Raw genomic sequence first — 26,545 nt, 5'->3', positions numbered from 1 at the left:
ATCGATCTTTCAGGGTTAAGAAAAGCAAAGAGGTATTGGGGGTGTGTAACTCAGTAGCTCAGGGGTAGAGTGTTTGCCCAGCATGTGCAAGGCCCTGGGTTCTATCCCCAGTACTGCAAAGAGCAACAGCAATAACAAAAGAGAAACTGTCATGGAATGGAGGCTCAATGGCTAAATCAAATGTGGTCTCCTGGGTAGGAACCTCTGATAGAGGACAGCATGGGCAAACTCAGGAAATCAAATAAAGTCAAGAGTTTTGTTAATAGTAATGAAGTGATGTTCATTTCTAGTTTTGGCAAAAGCACCTTAGAAAGACAGTTATAAAAGTGCTGTCATTAATATTCAGAGAAACTAAGGAAAAAAAGCATGAGATCTCTCTGTACTATCTTTCTAAAATAAAACTTTAATTTTCGTGTTGTGGATTGAAGCCAGGGCCTCACACCCAGGTAAGACCCCAGCCCCTCAGTTCTTTATTTATTTATTGCTACCAGAGATTTAGCCCAGAGGTGCTTAGCCATTGAGCCACATCCCCAGCTCCTTTTATTTTGAGACAGGGTCTCGCTAAGTTGCTTGGAACCTCACTAAGTTGCTAATAGTCTTGCTAAATTGCTGAGGGTAGTCTGAAACTTGTGTTTCTCCTGTCTCAGCCTCCCAAGCTACTGGGAATACAGGCATGGGCAACCACACCCGGCCCAAATTTACTTCTTCTTCTTGTTGTTGTTATTATTATTATTCCACGGGGCTGGGGATGTGGCTCAAGTGGTAGCGCGCTCGCCTGGCATGCGTGCGCCCTGGGTTCGATCCTCAGCACCACATACAGACAAAGATGTTGTGTCTGCCAAGTACTAAAAAAAAAATAAAGATTAAAAAATTCTCTGTCTCCCTCTCTTGCTCACTCTTTCTTAAAAAAAAAAAAAAAAAAAAAAATATTATTATTCCAGCGATTGAACTCAGGGGCACTTGGCCACTAAGCCACACCCCCCAGCCCACTTCAGTCCTCCAAAACTGAAGCAGCAGTGACTTAGTTTCCAGGCCTCTTTCCCTCCTTTTGTATTTTATTTAGAGACAGGGTCTCACTGAGTTGCTTAGCACCTACCTTGCTTTTGCTGAGGCTGGCTTTGAACTTGCGATCCTCCTGCCAAACTGCTGGGATTACAGAGTGCACCACTGTGCCTGGCTCAAATTTACTTTTAATAAGATGAAAATCACAAAATATTTCCTGTGGGGTTTCCATATATGTAATTATGCAAACATGAAGAATTACCACAAATTGGGATGTAACTCAGTGGTAGAGCACTTGCCCAGCATGATCAAGGCCCTGGGTTCAATCCTCAGTATTGCAGGAAAAACAAACAAAAGAAAATTATCATAATCAACTAAATTTTTAGAATCTTCCTACATTGGCTTGGAAGAAATTGTCTGTACAAGGAAAAACCCTACTATCTTTTTGAACAGTTGTCCTCCTTTACTTTCTTCCTGTTGTTTTCGTTGCTGGTCAAATAGTTTAGTGACACATTCAATTGAAGCAAATATTTTGGCCAGCAGCCAGTGAAGGAATTTCCCAAATCCCACTTAAGCAGTCCTCCAAAACTGAAGCAGCAGTAGCTTAGTTTCCAGGCCTCTTTCCCTTCCAGCATAGTATCCGAATTATTTCAGTGCTAAGGACATGAAGACTACCTATATGTTTTGTGGTTGTGGAGTGGGCTGGGAGAGAGGGAGGGAGGGATCTCCACAGTGGTCATGACACACCTGCACATGTCCAATTGCTTGCAGGCCAGAGAGGGGCTTGCATGCCCAGGTGAAGGACAGAAATAAAGTCAGGGTCTCGGTGTCAACAAAGAAAGAGTCTGAGCTCCGGGAAGGCTAACTTCAGTCCCCTTGATGGCTCAGCCACCGTGAACTGGTGCACATGCTTCTAAGCTCTGTGGCGAGACATGCTTGAGTAAATTAACACCAGCCTCTTCAGGGTACCCAAGAAGACAATAGGACTAAATGCAACAGGGTACCCTAAATGGGATCCCAGGACTGAAAGAAGGACATTAGGGGAAAACTAAAGGAATCCCAAAGATACATCTGTTAATAATAAGGCACCCATGTTGGTAATTAACTGCAACAAATGTGCCATGATATGTAATCTGGGGAGGCTAGGGGTGGGGTGCATGAGAGCTCTGTGCTGCTAACTCAATGTCCTTACAAATCCAAAGCTGTTTGAATGCCAGCTGCCAGCAGAAACTGCAAGGGCAAAGAAATAGTCTCTCCCAGTGACTCCAGAGTGGGCACAGCCTGGCCCACACCTGGATTTCAGATTTCTGGCTTCCAGAACTGTGAGAGAGAAATAAAAAATTGTGTTGATCGAAGCCACCAAATTTATAGTAATTTGTTATAGTAGCTCTAATAACTAACAGGGCATCTCAGCTGCAACCTGCCCTAATGAGACTCATTGCTTCCCCTTGCCTGCTCCTTCACTCCCATTTATCCATCAAGCTCCACTAGGTTACTTAGGTGGAGCTCCAGGAGTTGTTTTTGACACCATCCTCACTTCCTTGTGGATGTCTCCGAGTCCTCCCCTCCTGAGCTGTGCCATCGTCTCTCTTCCTGGACAGCATCTGCCTTTTAAAGCATTTTTTCTATATGCCGCGCTGAGGATGGAGTCCAGGGGCTAGTGCATGCTAGGCAAATGCTCCACCACTGAGATACGCCCCAGCCCTTTCCCTCTGCTCATGCCAATCAGCCCAGATGGCCAAATCTCCCAGGTGTTTCACTGGTTCCCTCCATAGTTTCTGCAGATCCTCATCTCCCTCCCCTTCTCCACTCTGAAACCCTCAAGCATCAGCAGAACCACTCAGTCTGCAACCTCCTCTCCAAATGTTTCCTGATGCAGCTGGCTCGCATGGAGGCCTGGCTCTGCCCAGGTCTTTTCCTGTGCCTCAGCCCTGGGTGCAGGCTCATTTCTCCTCCCACTCTGCCAGGCTACCATAGTGGGTAAGGGAAGAAGACCTCCTGGCTCCCACCAACCCTTCCAGACGACCAGCTGTCTCCCACCTTCTAAAAAACTGTACCGTAAAGCTGCTATGTTCTGGGCACATGCCCTCAGTGAAATCATTTGCTGATAGTCAAGTCATGCCCCTTCATTCCCTGTAGCAGTCTGTGCCCCATCTGGTGATATATATATATATATATATATATATATATATATATATATATATATATATATATATATCTGCTACTGGGGATAGAACTTAGGGGTGATCTACCACTAAGCTATACCTCTAGCCCTTCTTATGTTGAGACAGGATGTCACTAAATTTCCCAGGCTAGCCTCAAACTCCCCATCTTCCTGCCTCAGTCTCCCACGCAGCTGGAGGACAGGTATGTACTACCTTGATAAATCTTTACTATTCAAATGTCCATGTAGATGATTCCTCTGTTTCTGTGGCCCTTCAGTTCCTCTACTGGTCCTCTTGTCCTCCTTGACTTTAACTACCACAGTGAATCATACCTTCATCTCTGTCCCTACCAGCAGTGGCTACGATCCCTCCACAACCTCAAGGTCCACCCTTCAGATAATTGGGGGGTAGGACTACAATTAGAGTGCCCCTTCAGACATGAGGACGATCTTTCAGAACCTGACTTCAACATTGTCAGGAACCTTCTATCCTCACGAAGAGTTCTGCTTTCCATTCCTGAGGCTTTTCAACATTCCCATGAAGGACTGTCCTGTCAACGGGCAGTCTTCACTCCTGGGTCTCCACTTGCTGAACCCTCCCTCAACTTCCTCTCCATCTCCAACTTAGTCATTATGGCTTAAATATGCCTTTGAGATATTTTGGGGGGGACAGTGGGTGATGGGTGAAAAAAAAAAAGTTCCACTTTTGTGTCTATTTAAAATTTCCACAATGCAAGATGAAAAAGAAAAGAGCTGGGTGTGGTGGTGCTTGGGAGGCTGAAGCAGGAGGATCACGGATTCAAAGCCAGCCTCAGCAAGGGTGAAGGTGCTAAGCAACTCAGTGAGAACCTGTCTGTAAATAAAATTCAAACAGATGGGGCTGGGGATGTGCTTCAGTGGTCAAGTGCCCCTGAGTTCAATCCTCGGTACCAAAAAGAAAAAGAAAGAAAAAAGGAAGATGTCACTAATGGCTTTTTATTTTTTTATTCTCTTCACTTTCATTTCTCTCCTGCTGGCACTTATAGTTAGAAGCTGTTTAGCACTTAATTGTGCTGTTATTTTTTTCATGGATTTTATTAATTTTTTCTTACAACTAGAGTTAATTTTCATATTTCCTGCATCTTTTATATTCCTTGACACCCCTTCTCCCTTAATTGGGCAAGTAAGAAGTGCTTAGGAAATCTTACTCACTGGCTATGTTACTTTAAAAAATAGTCATTGAAATTTTTTTTCCAAAACCAGGAGTGGTGATGCACGCCTGTAATCCCAGCAGCTCGGGAGGCTGAGGCAGGAGTTTAGTGAGTTCAAAGCCAGCCTTAGCAACAAGGAGGTGCTAAACAACTCAGGGAGATCCTGCTCTAAATAAAATACAAAAGAGGGCTGAGGATGTGGCTCAGTGGGTGAGTGCCCCTGAGTTCAATCTCTGGTAGCCCCCTGTCCCCGCCAAAAAAGGAATTTTTTTTTCCAGAACTAGGAATTGAACCTTGGGTTTTGCACATGTTAAGCATATACTCTACCATGGAGCTACCCAAGTCAATGAATTCTTTCTAAAACTGTATCTTAAAATTTAAAAACTTCGGGCTGGGGATGTGGCTCAAGTGGTAGTGAGCTCGCCTGGCATGCGTGTGGCACTGGGTTCAATCCTCAGTACCACATACAAATAAAGATGTTGTGTCCACCGAAAACTAAAAAAAAAAAATATTAAAAAATTCTCTCTCTCTCTCTCTCTTTAAAAATAAAAATAAAAACTTTTTTTTTTTTTTTAACCATGGCTTCAGGTAAATATCCCCTCTTTCTTTTAGTGATTCCTGACTTAAAAAATTAGGTATTGATATGTATCTATATTTATTGCATAATATAGATCTTGATCTATCTATTCCTATTCACTACTTATTTAATCCTTTTAGTTGCCAGAAAGAAAACTTGACAAGGCCAAATTATTTTAAAATCTTTTTTTTTTTTTTTTTTTTTTTTTTTGCTGGTACTGGGAATTTAACCCAGGAGAGCTTAATCACTAAGCTGTATTCTTAGCCCTCCTCTCACTTTTATTTATCTTTTAATTTTGAGACCAGATCTCGCTAAGTTGCTTAGGGCCTTGCTAAGTTGCTGAGGTTGGCTTCAAACTTGAGGATCCTCCTGCTTCAGCTTCCCAAGTTGCTGGGATTACAAGTATACATTACCACACCCAGGTTTTTCTTCTTCTTTTAAATGGGTTTATTATTGGGTTCATTGGGCATACCTGTAATCCCAGTGATTCAGGAGGCTGGGGCAGGAGGATCACAAGTTCAAGGCCAGCTTACTGAGACCCTCTCTAACAATAAAAAAATATATACATAAAGGGCTTGGGATGTAGTTCAGTGGGTTCAATCCCCGGTGTGAAAACAAACCCAGCATGATGGACATATAATTAATATATCATACATGCCCTCCCTGCCCCAGTGCAAACCACTCTCTGCTACAAGTGCTTTTCCCCATGAGTAGAAATTTCCTTCAATGGACAACTGTGCTCAATGACCTCAGGAAAGTTATCTGACTCCTTTGGGTGTTGGTGTCTTCGTGTGTAAAATGGTATAATATGCACAACAGGCACATTTCCTGAGAGGACCTAAATTCATTCATATTACTCACCTAGTACATAGTAGGCACTCTTTGAATGATAGTTACCATTTTTAGTGAACCTGGAGCCTCATGCTGAACATTCACTCTACCTTTGAGCTACACCCTTTTTAAAATATTTTATTGGTGTTATAATTATGTATAGAAATGGGATTCATTATGCCATATTTGTACATGTACATTATTTGACCAATCTCATTCCCCAGTAGCTTCTCTTCCCCCATCATCTTTCCCCCATCAGCTTGTTACACTCTACTGATCTCATTATTATTTTAGTTAATGCATTATAATCATATATGTAAATGGGACTCATGTTCATATACATAGCATAATTTTGTATTTTCATTTTCCATTTCTTCCCTATGCCCTCTCATCCTTAACCCTTTCTTTACTCTATATTGGTCTCCTGTTTATTTTCATGAGAGCACCCCCCCGCCCCCCCCCCCGCCAAAAAAAAATTCAATCTTTGTCTGAGTCTGGCTTATTTCACTTAGCATGATGATCTCCACTTTCATTTATTGACCAGCAAATGACATAATTTCATTCTTCTTTATGGCTGAGTGGAACTCCATTGTATATGCATACCACGTTTTCTTTATCAATTTGTGCCACAGTCCGGCTGCAGCAAACTAACTGGGGGGTGACGAACAACTTGTGTACGTTGATACAGCAGGAGTAGGAGCCGTTTATTGTAGGACTGGAGCAATATTTATACATTCCACACAGCTTATCTTAATTAGCATAAACTTGATACAGCAGTCAACCAATAAGGAATCTCCACACTTAATGCCTAGCTTTTGTTACTTTACAAACCACTCCCTCTGGCATTTTGCCAGGCGCCATCCAGACTTGTTTACAGACTCTAACAAATTTGTCTGCTGACGGTACCTAGATTGGTTCCATAACTTGGCTATTGTGAATTGTATTGTCATCCCCTTACCTTTTAAAAATTATCACATGGTGCTGGGGTTGTGGCTCAGTGGTAGAGTGCTTGTCTAGCATGTGCGAGGCACTGGGTTCGAGTTGCAGCACCACATATAAATAAATAAAGGCCCATCAATAACTAATAAAAATATTTTTAAAAATTACCTCATGAAAAAGATTTATGGAAAGTCTGACCCTACCAACTGATTTATCCACTAATTAGAAAGGTAAAAGTAAAAATTTAGAACCTCATCCTATAACACATTTTGAGTGTAAGTCTCTTTTCTTCTTAGAACAAAACAAATAATTTGAGCTCTAGTTCATAAAGATTAGCTATTGATTATTTGAAAGTGGGTTAGTTTGACTTTTATTTATTAACTCATTCACTGTTGACAAAGCCAAAGCAGAAGTACCTTCAGTTTCCCCTCTCTCTTCCCTTTCCAAGGATGTGTCAGATTTGTAAAAGTGGAACAAACACCTGTGGGTAGTGCACTTTTCAACATAGGTCCTCTGGAGTTGTATTCTCTGCAGGCCCACAACACTATCTGCTGGATAAAAAAGTTCAAAGAGAAGCAACAGAGACCAAATATGTCTCTAGCTTTCCAAAAGGAGTCAAGACAGATCGTGACAAACATATTCTACCTCTGCAAATTCCATCCAAGTCATGAGTTCTCAGGAGTCCACACTAGTTTAATGTCATACTAAACTCTTCCCAAGAGGATGCAAGGCTGATAAATTATGGGTAATGTCTTGCAGTCACAAGATGTTAGTAATTTCATAAGATGTTTGACAGTAGTTGGTGATGATGTAACAAATAGGATACAGAAATCTAGATGTGTTGACAGCATGGACAGACGTGCTCAACAACATAACCTCAAGAATGCTAAAGAAAGGATTTATGATTTTGAGAGGGTATCTGTCTCATAGCAGGTCACATAAGTCTTGGTCCAGTCCCTTTAGCATATTTATTAATGTCAATATAGACAGCAGCCTTATAAATATTGAAGTAATGCTAAATTGGAGGGATGCCTAATGTGAAATTAAAAAAAAAAAAACCTTCAGCAAAATGATATTTAACAAAGTGACTATAAATTTGCACCTAAATTTTAAGAAATAAATTGAAAAAGTATGAGCCTTTCAAGTGGCAGTTGGGTAACCTGAGGATTACATAGTGAATATAAAATGTTAAAAAGGACTTTGGGGCTTCATATAATAATGATGGATATAAGGCAGCAACAAAATCACTGTTTCTGCTATGTAGTGTATCTATGGTTTGGATTTCAGTGGCAGGTAAGAGTTGAGAATTAAGTCAATACCAGTTTTGGGGGGTAGGGGTGGGGAAAGGAGAGCAACAGGGACAGGGAGCCTTCTGTAAATTCCAATAAGCACACCAGAATTAACATTTGTCTTTTTTTTTTTTTTTTGGAATTGTAGATGGACACAGTACCTTTATATATTTTTATGTGGTGCTGAGGAATGAACTCAGTGACTCACATATGCTAGACTAGCACTCTACTGCTGAGTCACAACCCCAGCCCTAACACTGTCTTTTTATCTTTTCTTTTATCACATCCATCTATCCACTTCTTAAGCTCTTTATTTGTTCATTGTAGCTATGCACATTGGATTTGTTACATATGGATATGATGTAACGATGTAATTTGGCTGATATCCCTGCCTAGCACTCCCTCTCCACCTCCCACTCCTGATCCCCTTCCTCAATTCTGATCTCCCTTTGCTTTTCATGGGATCACCCCCCCCCCCCCCCACGAACACACTTTCTTTTTTTCTTCTTTGGTGCGAAGCGGGTACGGGGGATTGAATTCAGGGGCACTCAACCACTGAGCCACATCTCTAGCCCTTTTTTTTTTTGTATTTTTATTTAGAGACAGGTACGCAGTTGCTTAGTGCCTCACTGTTGCAGAGACTGGCTTTGAACTCTTGATCCTGCTGCCTCAGTTTCCCAAGCTGCTGGGATTATAGGCGTGCGCTACCGTGCCCCGCTCACACTTTCTTTTCCTTATTCCTCTCTGGCTTCCACATTAGACAGAAAATATAGAACCCTTGACCTTCTGACTTTGGTTTATTTCACTTAACGTAATGGTCCCAAATTCCATCTACTTTTCCTACAAATGATAAAATTTCATTTTTTTATAGCTGAATAAAACTCCAATATGTATGTAGACCACATTTTCTTTATCCATTCTTCTGCTGATGGATACCTAGGCTGGTTCCCTAGTTTGGCTATTATGAATTGTGCTGTTATAAACATGGGTATGCACGTATTGCTCTATTATGATGTCTTTAATTCTTTATTTTATTTATTGGTTGGTACCAGGGCTTGAACCCAGGGGTGCTTAACCACTGAGCCATAGCCCCATTCTTTATTTTATTTAGAGACAAGGTCTTGATAAATTGCTGAGGCTGGCTTTGAACTGATGATCCTCCTGCCTTAGCCTCCCAAGCTGCTGGAATTACAGGTATGTGCCACCTGCTGGACTTAATTCTTTAGGCTAGACACCCAGGAGTGATATAGCTGGGTCATGTGGTGGCATGCCTAGTTTTTTGAGGAACCTCCATACTGATTTCCATAGTGGTTATAATAATTTACAGTCCCACCAACAAGTGTAAAACTGTGCCTTTTTGTCCACCTCCTCTCCAGCACTTATTATTGTTTGTATTCTCAATGACTGCCATTCTGACTGGTCGATTCACATGTAATTTGAAGAAATAATACAATATCTATCTTATGTACCCTTCACCTGCCTCTCCCAATGGTAACATTAAAACAATCCACCAAGCTTATTTGGATTTCCCATATTTAGTTTTATGTAAATTCATGTGACCACGGTCACAACCAAGATATACTTGGGAGTCTAGGGGTGTACAATTCAATGGTAGAGAGCTTGCCCAGCATGCTGTGAGGACCTGGGTTCAATTTGCAGCACGTGTATGCACTCACACACAACAAAAATAAAAGAAAACCCCAACAACACTTGGGATTAATTCTGTGAGGCACACCTCTTAAGTTCCATTTAAAAAGAAAAAAAAATCACCTCATTATTCTAACTGGAGGCATTGTAGAGACCATAGTGTAGAATTTATTTATGGGACAGTAATCATGTGGCAAGAGCCATAACAGGCAACAGTAGAGTATGGTCGCTTTAATTCAATTGGCTGAATGAGACATGAAATGATCAGTCACAGAATGCAGACCACACAGTGTAAATCCCTCCTATGACCTTTGAAGAAACTCAGACCAGAGGTAAAATTCCTCAATTCGGTTTCAGTGGCAGAGCCCACAGACCCAGGGATGCCGAACTCTTGGTCCAGTGGTTTCCCAGTTTGTCTTTTCCATTAGCTCCCAGTATCTTCACCTGATGGAGCCACTTTGAGGAAAACAGGTGTTCACCAGCGCCCAGCTACAGATAGCAACGGAGAGAGAGAGAGATAACTTTTGCAAAGCATGCAAATACCTATCAGTACAGATATTTTTAATGTGGGTTGGAATTTCATGGAAACTGAAAAGGGGCAGTGCTATCTACACATTTTCATTAAATCCAGACCACCACTTTCTTTTTATAGAAGATGTAAACGTGGAGACAGACATTAAGAACTCCTGGAACAATTCTATGAAAGATAAAAAGCAAGGTTTGAAAGAAAAACTTCCTGAGCTATGACAATAGGAAAAGCCCACAAGAAGCCATTCATTATGCGGGCTGGCGCCACAGGAGAGAACTTGTGGGAGGCTGGGAAGGCCTTCACCGGAACAGTGAGAATCCTTCTCCAGTCCAGGCTTTAAGGCGAGACCCGCAATACGCCCAGGGTGGGGGGTGTTGCAGCCCGGGGTAGGAGAGCGTCAGTGCACACCGAGGGCTGAAAGTACAGACCGTCCTAATGCACGCATCCTGGGGCCAAGAAGTGGCCGCACAGAAACAGCGCAGGTACGCAGGAGGGCCTCCTGCCATGCTTCCGCCCTCACCTGTGCGGCCTCCGGGGACCAGCCGCAACAAAGGCGGGGGTGCCAGGAGGGAGGCGCGCTCTAAGAAGGAAGGACCCGGACACTGGCCACCGCCGCCGCGCCCCGCCCAGCAGCAAGCGGGCGCTTCCGCCGCCTCACCTGCTGCGGCCCGGCGTCCAGGGCGGCGGGTTGACCCGCCCCGAGCCTTAAAGCGCTGCCAAGCCCTCGCGCGGGAGGAAGGGCGGGACCTCAGGCCGCCTCCCTGGCCGCCAAGGTCCTTGCTGGCCGCGCTGGCCCAGAGCGTGATCGCCTTACTTCTGCCCGGCCAATTCTCTGAGCGCGCCCCTTCCCACAAGAACCTCCGCGGGCGCGAGCTCCTGCCCGGTGCGCCTCGCTCGCGCGGGCCCCGAGCGCGCCCCTGACCCCGCCCCCTCTATCCCCGGGGCCCCGGGCTGGCGCCCCCGAGCGCGCGCGCCCCGCCCCCGGCCCCGGCCGTGCAGCGCGAGCTACAGCGAGCGCCTGCCCCGCCCCTCCCGCCCCCTCCCCGCCTACCCCTCCCCCGCGCGCCGCGCGCCTGCCCTCCCGGCTCCCTCCGGGGCCGGCCGGCACTTTCCTCCCAAGTTGCAGCGCAAGTTCGCGAGTGGCCGTCTGCGGCGAGGGCACCCGGAGCTTCCCTTGTCTCTGGCCGGCTGGGGCTCCTCAGAGTGCATGGGCGCGGGCCGAGCTGGCCCGGGGGGCTGAGCACCCCGCGCTCAGCGCCATGGAGGGCGCCGAGCCCCGTGCGCGGCCCGAGCGCCTGGCGGAGGCCGAGGCGCGGGCTGCCGACGGCGGGCGGCTGGTGGAGGTGCAGCTTAGCGGCGGCGCACCGTGGGGCTTCACCCTGAAGGGCGGCCGCGAGCATGGCGAGCCGCTGGTCATCACCAAGGTAAGGCAGCCGCGGGGCCCGCGCGGTGACAGTCCCGAAGTGGCCGCGACGCTTAGTATTGTCCGGGGTAGGAGTACCGGAGGGAGCAGCCCTCTGTTCCGAGGCGTGCGACTGCTCGAGTCAGCGACCGAGACCTGGGCACCGAGGCTGACAAAGGTGTGTGGATCCGGCTTCACCGCGGCCGCTCTCAGGAGATTTCAGGCGCCGAACTGAGTTTAAATGGCTCCCGTTCCGGATCCCTTTCCCCTCCCCCTCCAGGAAAGGGCCTGGTGGAGTCCCCTCTGACTCCTGGTCTTCCCGAGGGCGACTTCTACCTGCGGGGCTGTCCGGAGGTGAGAGGAGGAACATTCCTAGGAGCCAGGGGGTAGACAGAATCGTCCCCACCTGTTTGCTTCTCTAGGGTCGCTGATTCTGTACCCGTTATCACTATGAAACCCAGACTGGCAGCTGCCGCCTGCCCAGCTTCTCGATTTCCATCAGCGCATCAATATTTACTGACTTTCAGCTTCCAGACCTATATCCATGCGCACTAGATATCTGCAGAAACTTACAGAAACTTTTCATCGTGCTTATGAAAGTAGGACTTGAAGAAAGTACTAATTTGCGTCAACTGGAATATGCATGTATTGGGGAAGGGTTGCTTTAGAACTGGAACTCTCTTATCTCAAAACAAAATTCATCTTGAAACTTACCATCCAAATCTGGATAAACCTGTAAAAACAAACAGCAAACCAGTCTGTTTTCTGCTAGTTGAAAGTGTCTAGTGGTCAGTTTCTTTGAAAAGCGTTGAGCCCAGCCATTGTTAGGGTGTTAGGGACAAAGTTCCCTTTAAAATGTAAATATTCCTGGCTACTAGAAGCTTTTTGAAGGTGACTTACTGTTTTTCTCTGCTTTTCTCCCTCACCACAGCAGGAAGAAATTAAGTGACTCCTAACCCACCCCACCGGTAGTGAATTAGGGAAGTGAGATGGCTTTGTGGTCCAAACAGCAAATGAAATGCCAAATTTCTCTATTCTGTATTTTCTCTCTTCCTGTCTCTCCTCGGACCGGGGGTTGAACCTGTAGGTCTTTGCCCACTCGATGAGTATTCCACCACAGAGCTACAACCCCAGGTCCTCTCTTACATTTATAAAACTGGAGACTTGAAGGGGATACTTGCTTAGCTGTACACTGAATTTATGTTGAATTCAGGAAAGACAGTGTCCTCAGGAAGGAGGTTGTCATTGTTATAAATTTAAGGATGTGATCCTTTATCAAATTGGAATCTTTGAAAAATCAATGGGCAGTCATAGAATGTTTACCCTGCCCATACAGGACATGCTTCTGAATATTTCTTAAAGTACATTAGCTTGTGCCTTTAAAACAAGGTTTTAGAGGCCATTTCTTTCTTTTTTTCTTTCTTCCTTTTTTCAATGGATTGAACCCATGTGAGGCAAGCACTCTACCAACTGATCTATATCCCCAGCCCTTAAAGACCATTTCTGATGGCAGCAATTGAAAAGATGTCAGGTAAATAACACAGATCTTTAGCATTTCATGTACTTCTTTTTCTTAAAACAATGTAGCCAGGCACGGTGGCACAGGCCTGTAATCCCAGCAGCTTGGGAGGCTGAGGCAGGAGAATCATAAGTTCAAAGCCAGCCTCTGCAAATGCACAGAGACTCTAGGCAACTCAGTGAGACCCTGTCTCTAAATAAAAATACAAAATAGGGGTGGGGATGTGGCTCAATGTTCAAGTACCCCTGAGTTCAATCCCCAGTACAAAAAAAAATATTAAATTTTAAAATGTTTTTAAAAATTCTATCTTTATAGCAGATGGAATAATTTATAAAATGTTATTTGACGTGAAGTCTTGTGCTTTTGGTGGAGGTTACTTTAACTCTAAAATACACTAGTTTCATCAGAAGTTGCTCTTTTGTACAGGTACTCCAAGTTCTAAAAACTCTGCATTCTTAGTGGCCCCCTGGTTCTTCCTATTTCTAGAAATTGAAAGATGTTGCTGGTCAAGCCCAGTAATGCTAAGCACTCTACTACTGATCTAAATTTCCAGCCCTACTTAACTTTTACACATGCTCCAATGTGGTTTTGTTGCTTAGAATGGAGGGGATTCAGAAAATCTGAGGGCATTTGTCCCTTATTTCCCTGCATATATATATGTAAATAGATAAGCTGTGCTGTTGCACCCTAACTTGTGCATGCATATATATTAGCCACATGTTCTATTGCATAGTATCAGCAATATTTCACCTATGTGTCTTTTCTCCTATGTTAAGATCACTGGTGATGTTTGCATATAGCCTGAGAGCTGGTAATTAACTGTCACATTATTTAAAAGGGAGAAGGAAAATGTGTCCATTTATGGCCACTTAAACAGTGAAAGCAAACTGTTGTGTTGGAGACTAGGGAAAATTATTCTACCACCAGAATTTGAATTAATCCAGATTTTGAATCTTCCCTTCCCAGTGGCTACTGAAAAAACCATCAGAAATCATTAAACAATAATTCTTGAAATAGTTCTTTTGCACTTAAAAAAATACTTTGTAATTAAATGGTTACTTATTGGAGCCTTGGGATTTGCACAATTTATTTTCTATTTAGCCAGCTTTGAATTGAGAGTAGTTTGATCCAACAGCAAGAGGACACTTTTTTTTTTTTTTAATGATTAAAGTGGTGTCATTCGAAAGTCTCACAGGAGTGTACATTTTAGAACTGGAAGGAGCTGGGGGTGGAGTTCTTGCCAAGTATGTACAAGGTTCTGGGTATATCCCCAGCAGCACAGAGAGCAAGAGACTGGAAGGGATGTTAAGAACAAGGCTGGTTCAGTACTAACCTTCAGATGGAGGAGTTTCATTAGCCTATTTTAATAGTTGAAACAGCTATGGCCAAGAGAGATTAAATGGTGTACACTGAAGTCACAAACCTGGGGAGTCCTGGGAAGGACCCTGAATCTTCATCCCTCCTTCTCCTCCAATCAGTGCTATCTACTTGCATCTGGAATTTCTTGGCAATGTCATGTTGAATAACTTGGTGACATTCATTAGGTGACAAATTTTCAACTTTGGCACTGTTGACATTTTGTGTTGAATGATTCTCTGTTGTGGGGACTGTTCCCCAGATTCCCTGGCCTCTATTTGCTAGATACCATTGGTTATCTGTCCACAGGTGTGACAACCAGATATATCCCCAGATGTTGCTTTACTTAACCCAGTTGTGAATCACTTTGTTGAGTTAATGGTGTGTTACCTTTGCTCTTAAAGTGTCTTTGTGTTTATTTAATTCTTTTTGCCAACCCTGGCCTTGAGGGTGGTGTGTTTGGAGGCCCCTGGCATTTCCACTGTTTGTGTGGAGGGCTGTTTTCTTTCCAAGTATTGGTCCTGAGAAAGGAGTTATTTACATAGTAAAAGGCAAACAGATACTTGCTTCATCTGCATTTTCATAGCCAGAAAAAGGAAATATCAAGTGGGACTCCCCAGTACTGCATTTTATAGTCATGCTGAGTGGCCTGGGTAAGGTCTGACTTTTCTCTGGGTCTAGTATAAAGTTAAAGGACACTAACTTCCAGGGAGCTTAATATTTATGAAATTTGAGGTGCATGCCTGAAAACCATTGAGACCTCTGCTGACCGAGGGCAGCATATGTAGCTTGAAATCTTCCTGTTGTTAGTAAAAAATACTTAAGAACCTATTTTTTTTCCTTGCTCTTTTTACAGAGAAAGCAGGAATAATGTCCCCACTCTAAGACCCTGCAGAGACTTGCTAGTATTTCAGGACCCTGTTTCAGGGCCTGTGTAAGCAGACACAGTGGAGATTTGCAGTCTGCTAGTTTTGCATATTTCTTTCCTCTTCGATTAGCTGAAGAAAACTTCAATGGGGGAGGAGAGGGTGCTGACTTATAAACTTTACCCTAGTGGCTTGAATTCCCAACAGGCAGTTGGGGAATACTATTCATTTGGAAACATTAAGTACACCAGCTGGGTGTCAGGCGGCCCCCTGCTGCCTCAGGAATGTTTGTTAAGGACAAAGGAATGAAGCCTCAGCCCCGCCTATTCATCATTTCTTAGAGTCCCCCCACTAAGAATGCCAGAACCTTCGAAGGAAGAAGACATTCTTTTGGACCTGGCCTAGTCCCTCCCCTGGCAGCGCCCTTGGGTACCCATTAGTTTTCAGGTTGCCTTTGGTAACAGAGCAGTCTTGGAGGGGGACTGGACTGCTCTGGAGCTGGATGCTTGAAGATTTCCATAGGTTCCCCACCTGACTTGCCCTCTCAGAGTGCTTCAGATAGGGCATTTTGCTGGATGTGAGAACATTATGAATGTTTTTTATTGTGAATGCTCAAGGCAGAATCAGGGCACATTTGGTGGGGTGTACACCATATCCTACATAAAGCATTAGACCAAGATGGCAGAGGGCTCAGAAGGACAGATTGTTAGGGATGTGTGGGGATGAGAGACCCCAAGCCTCTCACATTACAGTGATTTGATAAGGGGGGTTCACTTTAGGGGGCCAGCTGAATCAGGGTCATCATTGACTTGGGGACTGGGGAAGTCAGAGCAGCTGCTCTTTATGTCCTTATATTTGTTAGGAGCCAAGTTCTTTGTCAAATATTAGTTAAGTCTTTGAAAAAGAGGGGTCCTTGAATTCAGCAGTAGATCTGGAACTGATGGATCTGAATTTTGTAGATTTGGGTCAGCTTCTGTGTTTACCCACAACTCATGATTTGTAGCTGGCAAAGCTGCTGCTTTTATGGGTGTCTGAGAAATGGTAGGTGGGTGAGAGTTTGCGACCCTCTGCCTTATGGCATACCTGAGTGCTGTGGCCATAGCAGGTCTTTGGAATTGTAAAACCCATTCCCTTTTTGATGGCAGTTACAGTCTGAATTATTAGGATGAGTGTACTTCTAAAGGCTCATTTGTACTGGAGAATTCATAGTATGCTTAAAAAACATGAGGTGAGTTTTCTTTCCTGTGCTGAAAGACCTTTTCAGTTGGGAGACCTTCCTTGCCAACCGGCTTTCAAATAGATCTTTATTACCCTTTCCCAGCCTGCAAATTAACTTGGGCCTGCTGAATTCTAATCCTTGTTCCTCCAGAGATGTTTTGGACAGCGGGGTGGCAAACTGCCTTTTAAAGTTCTTTTCCAAGGTCTGGTACCTGGAGGCTTTGAGGTTCAACGGGTGGAGGATTCTTCCTCTTTGAGACATTAGTGTGCTTGACTCACACCTATAAATCCAGAGGCTTCGAGGATTATGAAAAGCTATAACTTAAGCTATGTATCACACTTCTGAACCATGCTGAATTTGGTCTTCGTGGCTCAGTTATGAGTATTTCTTAACATGTCCTAACATCTATCTGTTAGGGGGGGAAAAACTAGTTCTCCTGAGAGCTAAATGTGGAATAACAAATAGTAGTTTTCACCTTGTCATAATGGGCTAGGGTTTCTTAACCATTTTTATATTTCATGGCCAAAGAAACTGGGCTCCTCACTTGGGGAGGGCTTTTTTTTATTATTATTTTTTATTTAAAGAAAAGCAACCTCTCCCAAGGTTGCTTACTGTCAGCATGCAGATAAATCTGGATTTGTGACCAAGCTCTTAGGGGCAGAGGAGGAAAGCCCTAGGCTCTGTGGATTTTTTTTTTTTTTTTTTTTTTTTTTTGCACCCTGGGCATGTGGAGAGATTCTACAAGATAATTTTAGGGTATGAAGGCTGAATAGTCTTTTTATTCAGGTTGTCTTTTAGTTTCAAAGACCAGGTAGGAGTAGGGCAACACTTTGAGCAGAAATTCTACAGGTTTCTACAAGCCACAGCTTTTCCTACATATGTGAGCTAAAAGTTTTAACCCACAACAAGGATTTTGAGAGAACTCTGAATTCCATGTACTCTTTTAGACCTTAAAAGAAAAAAAAAAAATTGACCGGGACTGGGGGATGTAGCTCAGTGGTAGAGTACTTGCCTAGCATGTGTGGGGCTTCTATCCCCAGCTCCACCCCAAACAAGCAAAACAAACTAACAAAGCACTGCAGGCCTCTGATACAAGGAGGGTATAGTTTGAAAGAATTATTTTCCTGTTCCTTGTTTGAGCAAAAATTTGCGTTGTAGGAGATGGAGCCTGCTCCTTTTATGGATATGAATGAATGTAGACTTCTTGTTGGGGAAACATGTGGAATGAAGATGGTTTATCATTAAAAAATAATTGGGACTGGGGGTTTAGTTAGTGGTAGACACTTGTCTAGCATGTATGAGGCCCTGGATTCCATCCCCACCAGGGCAAGAACAGAACAAAACAAAAAACAACTCAGAAAACTAACCTCACTATAGTTGAACCTTAAGCTAGGTTTTCCGAATTGCAAAGGTAACATTTTTTTTTTTTTTTAATCCCTAAGTATTAAGTTGCAAGTGATGTTGACTGCATCTGTTGTATGAAGATGGCAGACAAACAGTGTTCTGGATTGGCTCGGAAGGGTAGGGGTTACCTTTCTTTTGGCCAAAAGTGAATAAGATTTTCAGATCAAAGGCAAATACTGAGGTCAAGGAGAAACCAGGCTGGGTAGATTGTGTGCCCTTGAAAGGCTTACTTACTGGAGGAAGAAAGGAGACAAAGTGTCAAAAAATGTATCTTTTTGATAGTTTGTTTTTATGTTTATCAAAGTGGCTCTTGCACAGAGTAAAAAAATCAAAAGACTCTTCTGAGTTGTTACATACCAACAGCTCCCCTCCCTAGAGATAGCCATTGAACTTGTGTCTTTTGGCACAGCCATCTCTATCCTTAAATAGTGGGTTTGCATTGTATATAGCTGCCACTTTTGTTGCTGTTTTGTTCTTCCCACTGTAGGAGGTTAGGGTTTAGATTTTCCCCCACACTCTTTTTTAGAGAGAGGGGGGGGGAATTTTAATATTTATTTTTTTAGTTTTCAGCAGACAAAACATCTTTGTGTGTGGTGCTGAGGATCGAACCCAGGCCGCAGGCATGCCACGCTTGAGCCACATCCCCAGCCCTTCCCCGCCACATCCCCAGCCCTTCCCCGACACTCTTTAACTTCCAGCCTGCCTTCTCCCAGCTACATTTTTTTTAACCCCTCGCACTCTCAATGTAATCCCATCATAATTTTGTTTGGAAGAGAATTTTTTCTTTTCAGCCTTGGCGCTGCTGACATTTGGCCCAAAACAGTTGTGATACTGTCTGTTTTGTAGTAGCCTCCCTGGCTTCTTCCCACAAGGTGCTAGTCACACCCCTCCACCTATCTCCAGATATTGCCATTGTCCCTTTGGGCAAAATAGCCCTCTTAGAGGAGCAGTGAGTTAACAGTATTCAGTGTTGACATTGTTTTGTTTTTGTGGGGCTGGGAGGTCTAACCCAGGGCCTGGTGCACACCAGGCAAGCACTCTACCATTGAGTTAAACCAAAGATTTTATAGCTCTCTTGTACTTATTTTTAAATTTTTATTTATTTTTTCTTTTTGTAGTGCTGGGGCTCCAACCCAGAATCTCACCTACACTCTGCCATGGGAACCACATTCCCAATATTATATTGTTTTTATTACAAATGCTATCATTCTTGAGTCTGGGGATACATACTTATTATTATTTTTCCTGCACAATATTTTGCAGTTGCTGGGATTAATGATACTTTTTCTTTGCTTAATTTCCTGTCTACTTACTATTGATTCATCTCCCAAATCTTCCTCAATTATGAAACATCTCTTATATTCAAATACAGAGTGTGTCATCTTTTGAGACCTTCACTATCAGCAAATGTTATAATTTTATCTTGAGAAGTTTCATGATTTGGTAAAGTCTCTGTTGGAGACAGTTGTCTTTTAGCACTCTGAAGGTGGTCTCCTTTTGATGCACAGTATTGCTGGAGGGACATCAGACTTTTCATCCTTTTGACTGGCTCTAAACTTATTTTTCAGTTCTTTGTATTTTTGTTCTAGATTTCTAGAAGATTTTGTTTAACCTCATTTTCCAATCCTTCCTTTGAGTCTTAAATGTATATATTCTCCCCCCCGCAACATTCCAAAATGTTGTTTTTTGGATGTTCCTTTTATGTATGGTACTCAAATTGTTTCATGGTTCTTTCTTTTCTCTGATAATAGTAAGCTGGTTTCTACAAAGTTATCTTTCCATGTAGAGTCCATTTCCAAACTCTACTTTCATTATTTGCTTTGGCTTCTCTCTTTCCCCATAGTAGTTTCCTTCAAATGTCTAGTGCTTCTTGGCCATCTACTGGTATTGAAGAGTATGTTGCCCAAAATAATGGAGGCTCTGTGCATGTGGGCAAGTGATCTGGTGAGGCTCTTCTGTGGAGTCCTCTAAGGCCATGGGCTTCAGATCATTTCCTTCTGGACTGGCCATGTCAGATAGTACCTTTTTCTCTACCTAATAAATTTCTTGTACAGAGCATATTTAGAGGTGATGGGAAGTCTGCCAATGAAGGGGACCCTTGCCTTGCTCACCTGGGTGAGAGTGCCCATCTCTGCCCCCTTCTCTGACCACAGTGGTTCCAGTTTGGAGGGAAGATCACCATTAGTAGTAAGTGGCAGTGCTTGCTTATGTCTGAAGCTGGATCTTGCATTTGGTTTCTAGGCTTATCTAATCTTTTTAAAAAGTTATTATTATTTTTAGATGTAGTTGTAGAAGGACACAATATCTTTATTTATTTTTATGTGGTGCTGAGGATTGAACCCAGTGCTCCACATATGCTAGTCATGGGCTCTACCACTAACTACACCTCCAGCTCCCCTCCGCTTATCTAATCCTTAATCCTTCAGTCCATCAAACTAGAATCACTTCTGTTTTATTGTATTAACATGGGGATTAAGTGAGGCAGTGTGTAAAACTAGCTGTAATAAATTTGAATTCCTTCTTAACTCTCCTCCCTCTGTTTCCCTAATGAATTCATTAAGAATTCATTAAGAATTTGGGAAACTTGGCTGGGTATGATGGTGTACACTGGTAATTTCAGCAATTACAGAGGTGGTGGCAGGAGGATTGGAAGTTTAAGTGCAGCCTGGGTAACTTGGCAAAGCCCTCTCTCAAAGTAAAAAATGAAGAGAGGTTGGGGATGTAGCTCAGTGGTAAAATACCTCTGGGTTCAATCCTTGGTACCACTGGTGGGCATTGGGGGGTATGAGTTAAGGAAGTATTTGGAACACTATTTTAGAAATATAAATTTATTGAATGACCCGTATAGTGTAGACAGATTCATAGCTAGGTTTTGAATGGCATATGATTTTGTGACTGGTTTTAACTGTTTAGTATGGGTTTATAGGAATGCATTTAATTACCAGATGCATCTATTGCCAGCTCCAGAATATCGTCTTGTGTTATATATAGTTCACTAAAAGTGATTATTTCTTCCCCACCTTCCTAACCACTTAAACCCCTCCTTTTAAACCACTTAAAAATAATACTGTTTTTTCTTTTCATTATTTTTTAGATCATATGATATTCAGAATAGTAGGATTTTGTGTGTGTCTGTGTGTGTACTAGAGATTGTAACCAGGGGAGCTCTGCTACTGAGCTTTATCCCCAACCCTTTTTATTACTTATTTTAAGACATAGTCTTGCTGAGGCTGACATTGAACTTGAGATCCTCTTACCTCAATAAGCTGAGTCAGTGGGATTACAGGCATGGGCCACCGTGTCTGGTAAGAAGACATTTTTAAAAGGTGATTTTTAGGAAGTGAAAACAGTGGAAAAGATGAACATTAAATATGCCTGTGACAACAGACTCCATTTCTTCACTCTTTGGCAGTAGAAAATCTTTCAGGGTGTACAACTGTACCCACAGGTATCTTCTCTTCCTAGTGGGCATGTGTTAGACTTTGTATCCCAGCTTCTCTTGCAGGTAGGTGTGGCCATGTGACAGTGTTACCCAGGGGAGTGCTTGAGTAAGCGATGTCTACCATTTTATATCCCAGCTTGCCTTACTAGCACAGGTTCCTGAATGACAGAAGAGGTGACTTGTCATGGCATGTATGATACATGAGCCAGAAATAAACCAGTGTTATGTTTTGGTTCTTGGATAACTTGCTGTGTCAGCCTATTCTAGCAAAAGAAATCTTGAGACAAATCAAAAGTTTTACATTCCACTTTGAGAGAAAAAATATAGACTTTATTTATATCCCATGAGCCAGTGTGACTCTTCAGTTTGTTGAAGGAATCCCTGTGGGTGTCCAATTAGCATGTAGCTTATTGCCTCCACACTTTAAATTGAGACTTTCACACCCAGTCTTTCCACCCCAGTCTTTTCTTTCTCTGAGCTGATAATTTGATTTTCCCTGTCACGTTTTTCCTTCCCTTCCCTGCAGATGATTGCCTGGGAGCTCTGGAGAGGTAGGGCAGGAGGCTGGGAGGATGCCTAGTGTAGAGTCGTCAGGTAGGGCTGGCCAGAGGCAGAGGTGGGTGGGCTGTTGGAATGGTTGCAGGGATTGGACCTCTCTCCTGGCTCTTCTGTCCTTCCTAACCACGTGGGTTTAAGTGCAGAACATTTTGCCTGGGAGGGGCACACTTTAAGTCATCATTAAGGGCTGTTATCAGATTAGTTAATTATAATCCTGTATGGTAGACTTTTTCTTCCCCTGAGGAATAGCACACAAGTACAGGAGTTAGACCAGCAGTGGGAAAGGAGATGAAGATGAGGGCCAAGTACAGCTGGCTTCAGGAGGAAGGTAGAGCTGGCAGTGGGCTGGGGAGGGTGCCTAGGTAGTGGAGAAGGAGGGCCTCATTTGTTCCAGGTACCGTGTCACCTAAGGAGAAGGAGTTAGGAACCTTATGGGGCCCCAGGGCCTGGATGCTTGGAGCTGCAACCCTCCCTGGTTTTGCAGTGCAGGTGAAGGTGATTCTTTGCTGATGGCTGGCAGATTCTGAAGCTGAGGAAATTCTGCCCCTTTGTTAATTGTACATATATGTGTGACTTTGTAAACACAAAGATATTTATCAGTGCTCATTGTAATATGCTTATAAAGTTATAAGGGTAGTGTTCTCTTTTTATTTTTATTCATTGCAAAAACATTATGACAATATTGAAAACAAATTAAAGGAAGAGACTTAACAGTAGTCCACATACTTAGATAAGCATTTTATTTGTGGAAGTACAACTATATTAATTCCCCTTCCCTCTATTGAATGCTTTGCTTTGAATTGTTAGACCCACTTATTCATTGGTTGATGGTAATTCTTAAGAATTACATTGTCAAGGGCTAGGAATGTAGCTGCTCAGTGTTAAAGTGCTTGCCTAGCATGCATGAGACTGTGGGTTCAGTCCCTAGCACTGCAAAAAAGAGGAAAAAATTACATTGTCAAGAGTCTTTGGGATCAGATCATAGATTAAAGGAAGTTTTAAGTTTTTACATGACACTTGAAATGTTAAAAAGTGACATTTAGGGCTGGGGGTGTAGCTCAGTGCTAGTAAAGCACTTGCCTAGTATGCACAAGGTCCTGGATTCCGTCTCTAGCACCACCAAAAGGAAGAAAAAGAAAATAAAAAACAAATGATATTTTGTTATCATGGAACACATTAAGTTTTGTAATTTAACCTTTTCTAGATGGGCATATTACACACACATACACATGAAAAACCCTACTTTGTTTCTGGAAAACAAAGTACTTTAGGTTGATCAAAATGTCAGTTTTTGCAGCAACTGGGTTTCTGTTATGTTTTGGTATGTGCAGCTTTTCTTAACATTTTCATTATGTTTTTGAGGCCCTAAATCTTGAAGTTTGGAAAGAAAACATCTGGACTTAAAAAAGACAGGCTTGCTTCTGCTCCAGTCATATTTATTTTCTGTTGATTTAACAGCAGAAGTTTGTACACAGTGGATCCCACTTAGGGTTTATGAGCTGGGGGTGGTAGACTTATCTTCACTCCCCCTCCCCATTTTCAGAGGCTGGTGTTTTGGAGAAGAGTAATTAAAACCCCATACCATTCTGCATATTTGTGAAATTTCAACCACAAAGATACTTTTGCATTCTTTGCTGCTTTCTGGGAATGGGTGCTCCTTCTTGTGCCCTGAAGAGGAACTCCCTTTGTTTTTATAGAGAGTTTAATTCTCAGATTACCCAGGCTGTAATTGCAGTTCTGAAAAAGATGTTTAATTCACACACACACAACAAAAAAGAAACTCGGTCTCCTTTTCTTTTGAACTATTTTTGCAGTGACCTCTAGGGGCTCATTTCCTTTGCCCTTTGCTGGAATGTTGATTTCTCTGGAAGAGTTGTCTGGGGGTGGGGGGTCTCCTGTGCTTGAACTGAAATGTGCATATAGACACTCATATCTACATGTGCAGTCTCAACTGCTCTTCTGAACTCTGGGAATGCCTGTGCATGTTGCTAAGATTCTTCAAATGCAGCATGATCCAAATGGAAATTGTTCTTTTACCTTCTCTAATCCCTGTCCTCAATTTCTAATTAAAAAAAAATTTTTTTAAGATGTTGATAGACCTTTATTTATCTTATGTGGTGCTGAGAATCGAACCCAGTGCCTCACACATGCCAGGCAAGTGCACTACTGCTGAGCCATAGCCCCAGATCTTACAAACTTTTTTAAAAAAATCGATTTATTTTTAAATTTTGAGACAGGGTCTCTCTAAGCTTCGGGCCTTTGCTGGCCTTGAACTTTAGATCCTCCTGCCTCAGTCTCCAGAGTCTCTGGGATTACAGATGTGCACCACCCTGCCTGATTTCTAATCTCCACCATGGATTCATCACTGAACCCATGTCTCTCTGCCTTCATGTCTCTCTGCCTTTCACTTTCCAGAGCCAACTGATCACAAAATCCCTTTGGTGCCTTAATATCTTGGGACTTTTGCTTCTTTTCCATTTCCAGTGTGATTGCTTCTGTTAATCTTTGCCTGGTTAATCACAATAGTCTCTAATGTAATCCTTGTCTGTGCAGACTATTCCAGACCACCAGCAATGTATGTGCCAGAACACCAAAGTGGTTTTCATGCCCTTGCCAGAAAGGCCTCAGGAACTCCTTCTAAAACACCTCAGCTGGGTGTAGAAAGTTCCTTATATTTTTGCTTCTATTTTTCACCACCATTTGCTACTAACTTGTCACATAATACTTTACCCAGCGTATTAAAAATTTTCCTCCCTGTGTCCCAGTCTCATCTGTTACCTTGGTTCTTTTGTCCAGAATTGTCTGATATGGTGACCACTTGTCATGTGTGATTGCTGACCACTGATATTTTAACTGTAAGTTATACACACTGGATGTTAGAGTTAGTGTGAAACAACACCGATGTATCTTATTTCATTAATAACTACTTTGTATTGTATATGATCATGTGCAAATGATCATATTTTGACAACATTGGGTTAAATAAGTAAAATTATTAAAATTAATATCTTTTTACTTTTTTTTAATTTTTAATATTTATTTTTTAGTATTTGGCGGACACAGCATCTTTGTCTGTATGTGGTGCTGAGGATCGAACCCGGGCCGCACGCACGCCAGGCGAGTGCGCTACCGCTTGTGCCACATCCCCAGCCCCATATCTTTTTACTTTAAAAAATATTTTTTAGTTGTCAGTGGACTTTTATATAATAATATGCAGTGCTGAGAATCGAACCCAGTGCCTCATACATACTAGGCAAGCACTCTACCACTGAGCCACAACCCCAGTCCCTATTTTTACTTTTTTAAGTGTGCTTCCTAAACCACTTAAAGAGTGTGTGTGTGTGTGTGTGTGTGTGTTGTTTGTGTCTGTCTCTCATTTCTGTTGGACAGCTCTGCTTTATACTTTTTCTTTCTTTTTTTTTTAAAGTTTTTTTTTTTTTTTTTTTTTTTAGTTGTAGTTGGGCACAATACCTTTGTTTATTTATTTTTATGTGGTGCTGAGGATCAAACCCAGGGCCTTGCACATGCTAGGTGAGCACTCCCGCTGAGCCACAACCCCAGCCCCATTCCCCACCCCACTTACTGCCTGCCTGCCTGCCTGCCTTTCTTTATTTTTTTTTTGGTACTGGACATTGAACTGAGGGGTGCTCAACCACTGAATCACATTCCCAGTTCTTTTTTTTTTTTTTAATATTTATTTTTTAGTTGTAGTTGGACACAATGCCTTTATTTTATTCATTTATTTTTATGTGGTGCTGAGGATCAAACCCAGGGTCTCCCACGTGCGTAAGCGCTCTCCTGCTGAGCCACAACCCCAGCCCCATACCCGACCCCCCTTAATGCCTGCCTGCTTGCCTGCCTGCCTTCCTTTTTTTCTTTCTTTTTTTTTTTTGGTACTGGACATTGTACTGAGGGGTGCTCAACCACTGAATCACATTCCCAGTTCTTTTTTTTTTTTAAATATTTATTTTTTAATTGTAGTTGGACACAATGCCTTTATTTTATTCATTTATTTTTATGTGGTGCTGAGGATCAAACCCAGGATCTCCCACGTGCGAGGTGAGCTCTCTCCTGCTGAGCCACAACCCCAGCCCATATTTTTTATTTTGAGACAGGGTCTTGCTAAGTTGCTTAGGGCCTCACTAGATTGCTAAGTCTGGCTTTGAACTTTGGATCCTCTTGCCTCAGCTTCCCGGAACCCCTGGGGTTATAGGTGTGCACCACCACTCCCTGCTGCTTTATACTTTTGTCAGGCAGATTTTTGTCCTTGGACCAGCAGCTCCTTAAAAGTACAGAATCTCAGACCCTATGTCAGACCTACAGAAACAGAATTATTACTTGTAACAAGATCCCTAGGTGATTCGTTCAGATGGTGAAATATGGCAAGTGCTGCTTTGGAGAAGGATTTGTTGGTCCCTTAACATCCTACATTATTTGAGGCTTTGCCAGGTTTCTTTCTGAGACATTCATAATTTTGTGGAAGGCTTCTCTCATATTGCACCACTCAGGAGAGTAGCTCCTGATCCTCCCTCCCTGATTATGCACAGTATTCCCATAGTGCCCTTCGTGGACCTCACTAATCATTGTGGACCTCACTAATCATTGATCTCG

The 26,545-nt window shown here is 42.9% G+C and overlaps 1 protein-coding gene across 4 annotated transcripts in view; it reads left to right on the top strand.

Moving 5' to 3' along the window:
- The first annotated feature begins 11,330 nt into the window (after positions 1-11,330).
- The window catches only part of LOC143639759 (protein Shroom2-like), a 129,799-nt gene continuing 114,584 nt past the window's right edge, over positions 11,331-26,545 (top strand). For 3 of the 4 annotated variants that reach the window (XM_077107816.1, XM_077107818.1, XM_077107817.1), the window contains exon 1: positions 11,428-11,592. In XM_077107816.1, coding sequence (XP_076963931.1) covers positions 11,428-11,592 — 165 coding nt within the window. Of the gene's footprint in view, positions 11,593-26,545 lie in introns of all 4 variants that reach the window. The other variant, XM_077107819.1, reaches the window with a different exon arrangement.

Source organism: Callospermophilus lateralis, chromosome Y (assembly GCF_048772815.1).
Source record: "Callospermophilus lateralis isolate mCalLat2 chromosome Y, mCalLat2.hap1, whole genome shotgun sequence".
Taxonomy (NCBI): Eukaryota; Metazoa; Chordata; class Mammalia; order Rodentia; family Sciuridae; genus Callospermophilus; species Callospermophilus lateralis.
This window is presented reverse-complemented; position numbering and strand designations above follow the sequence as displayed.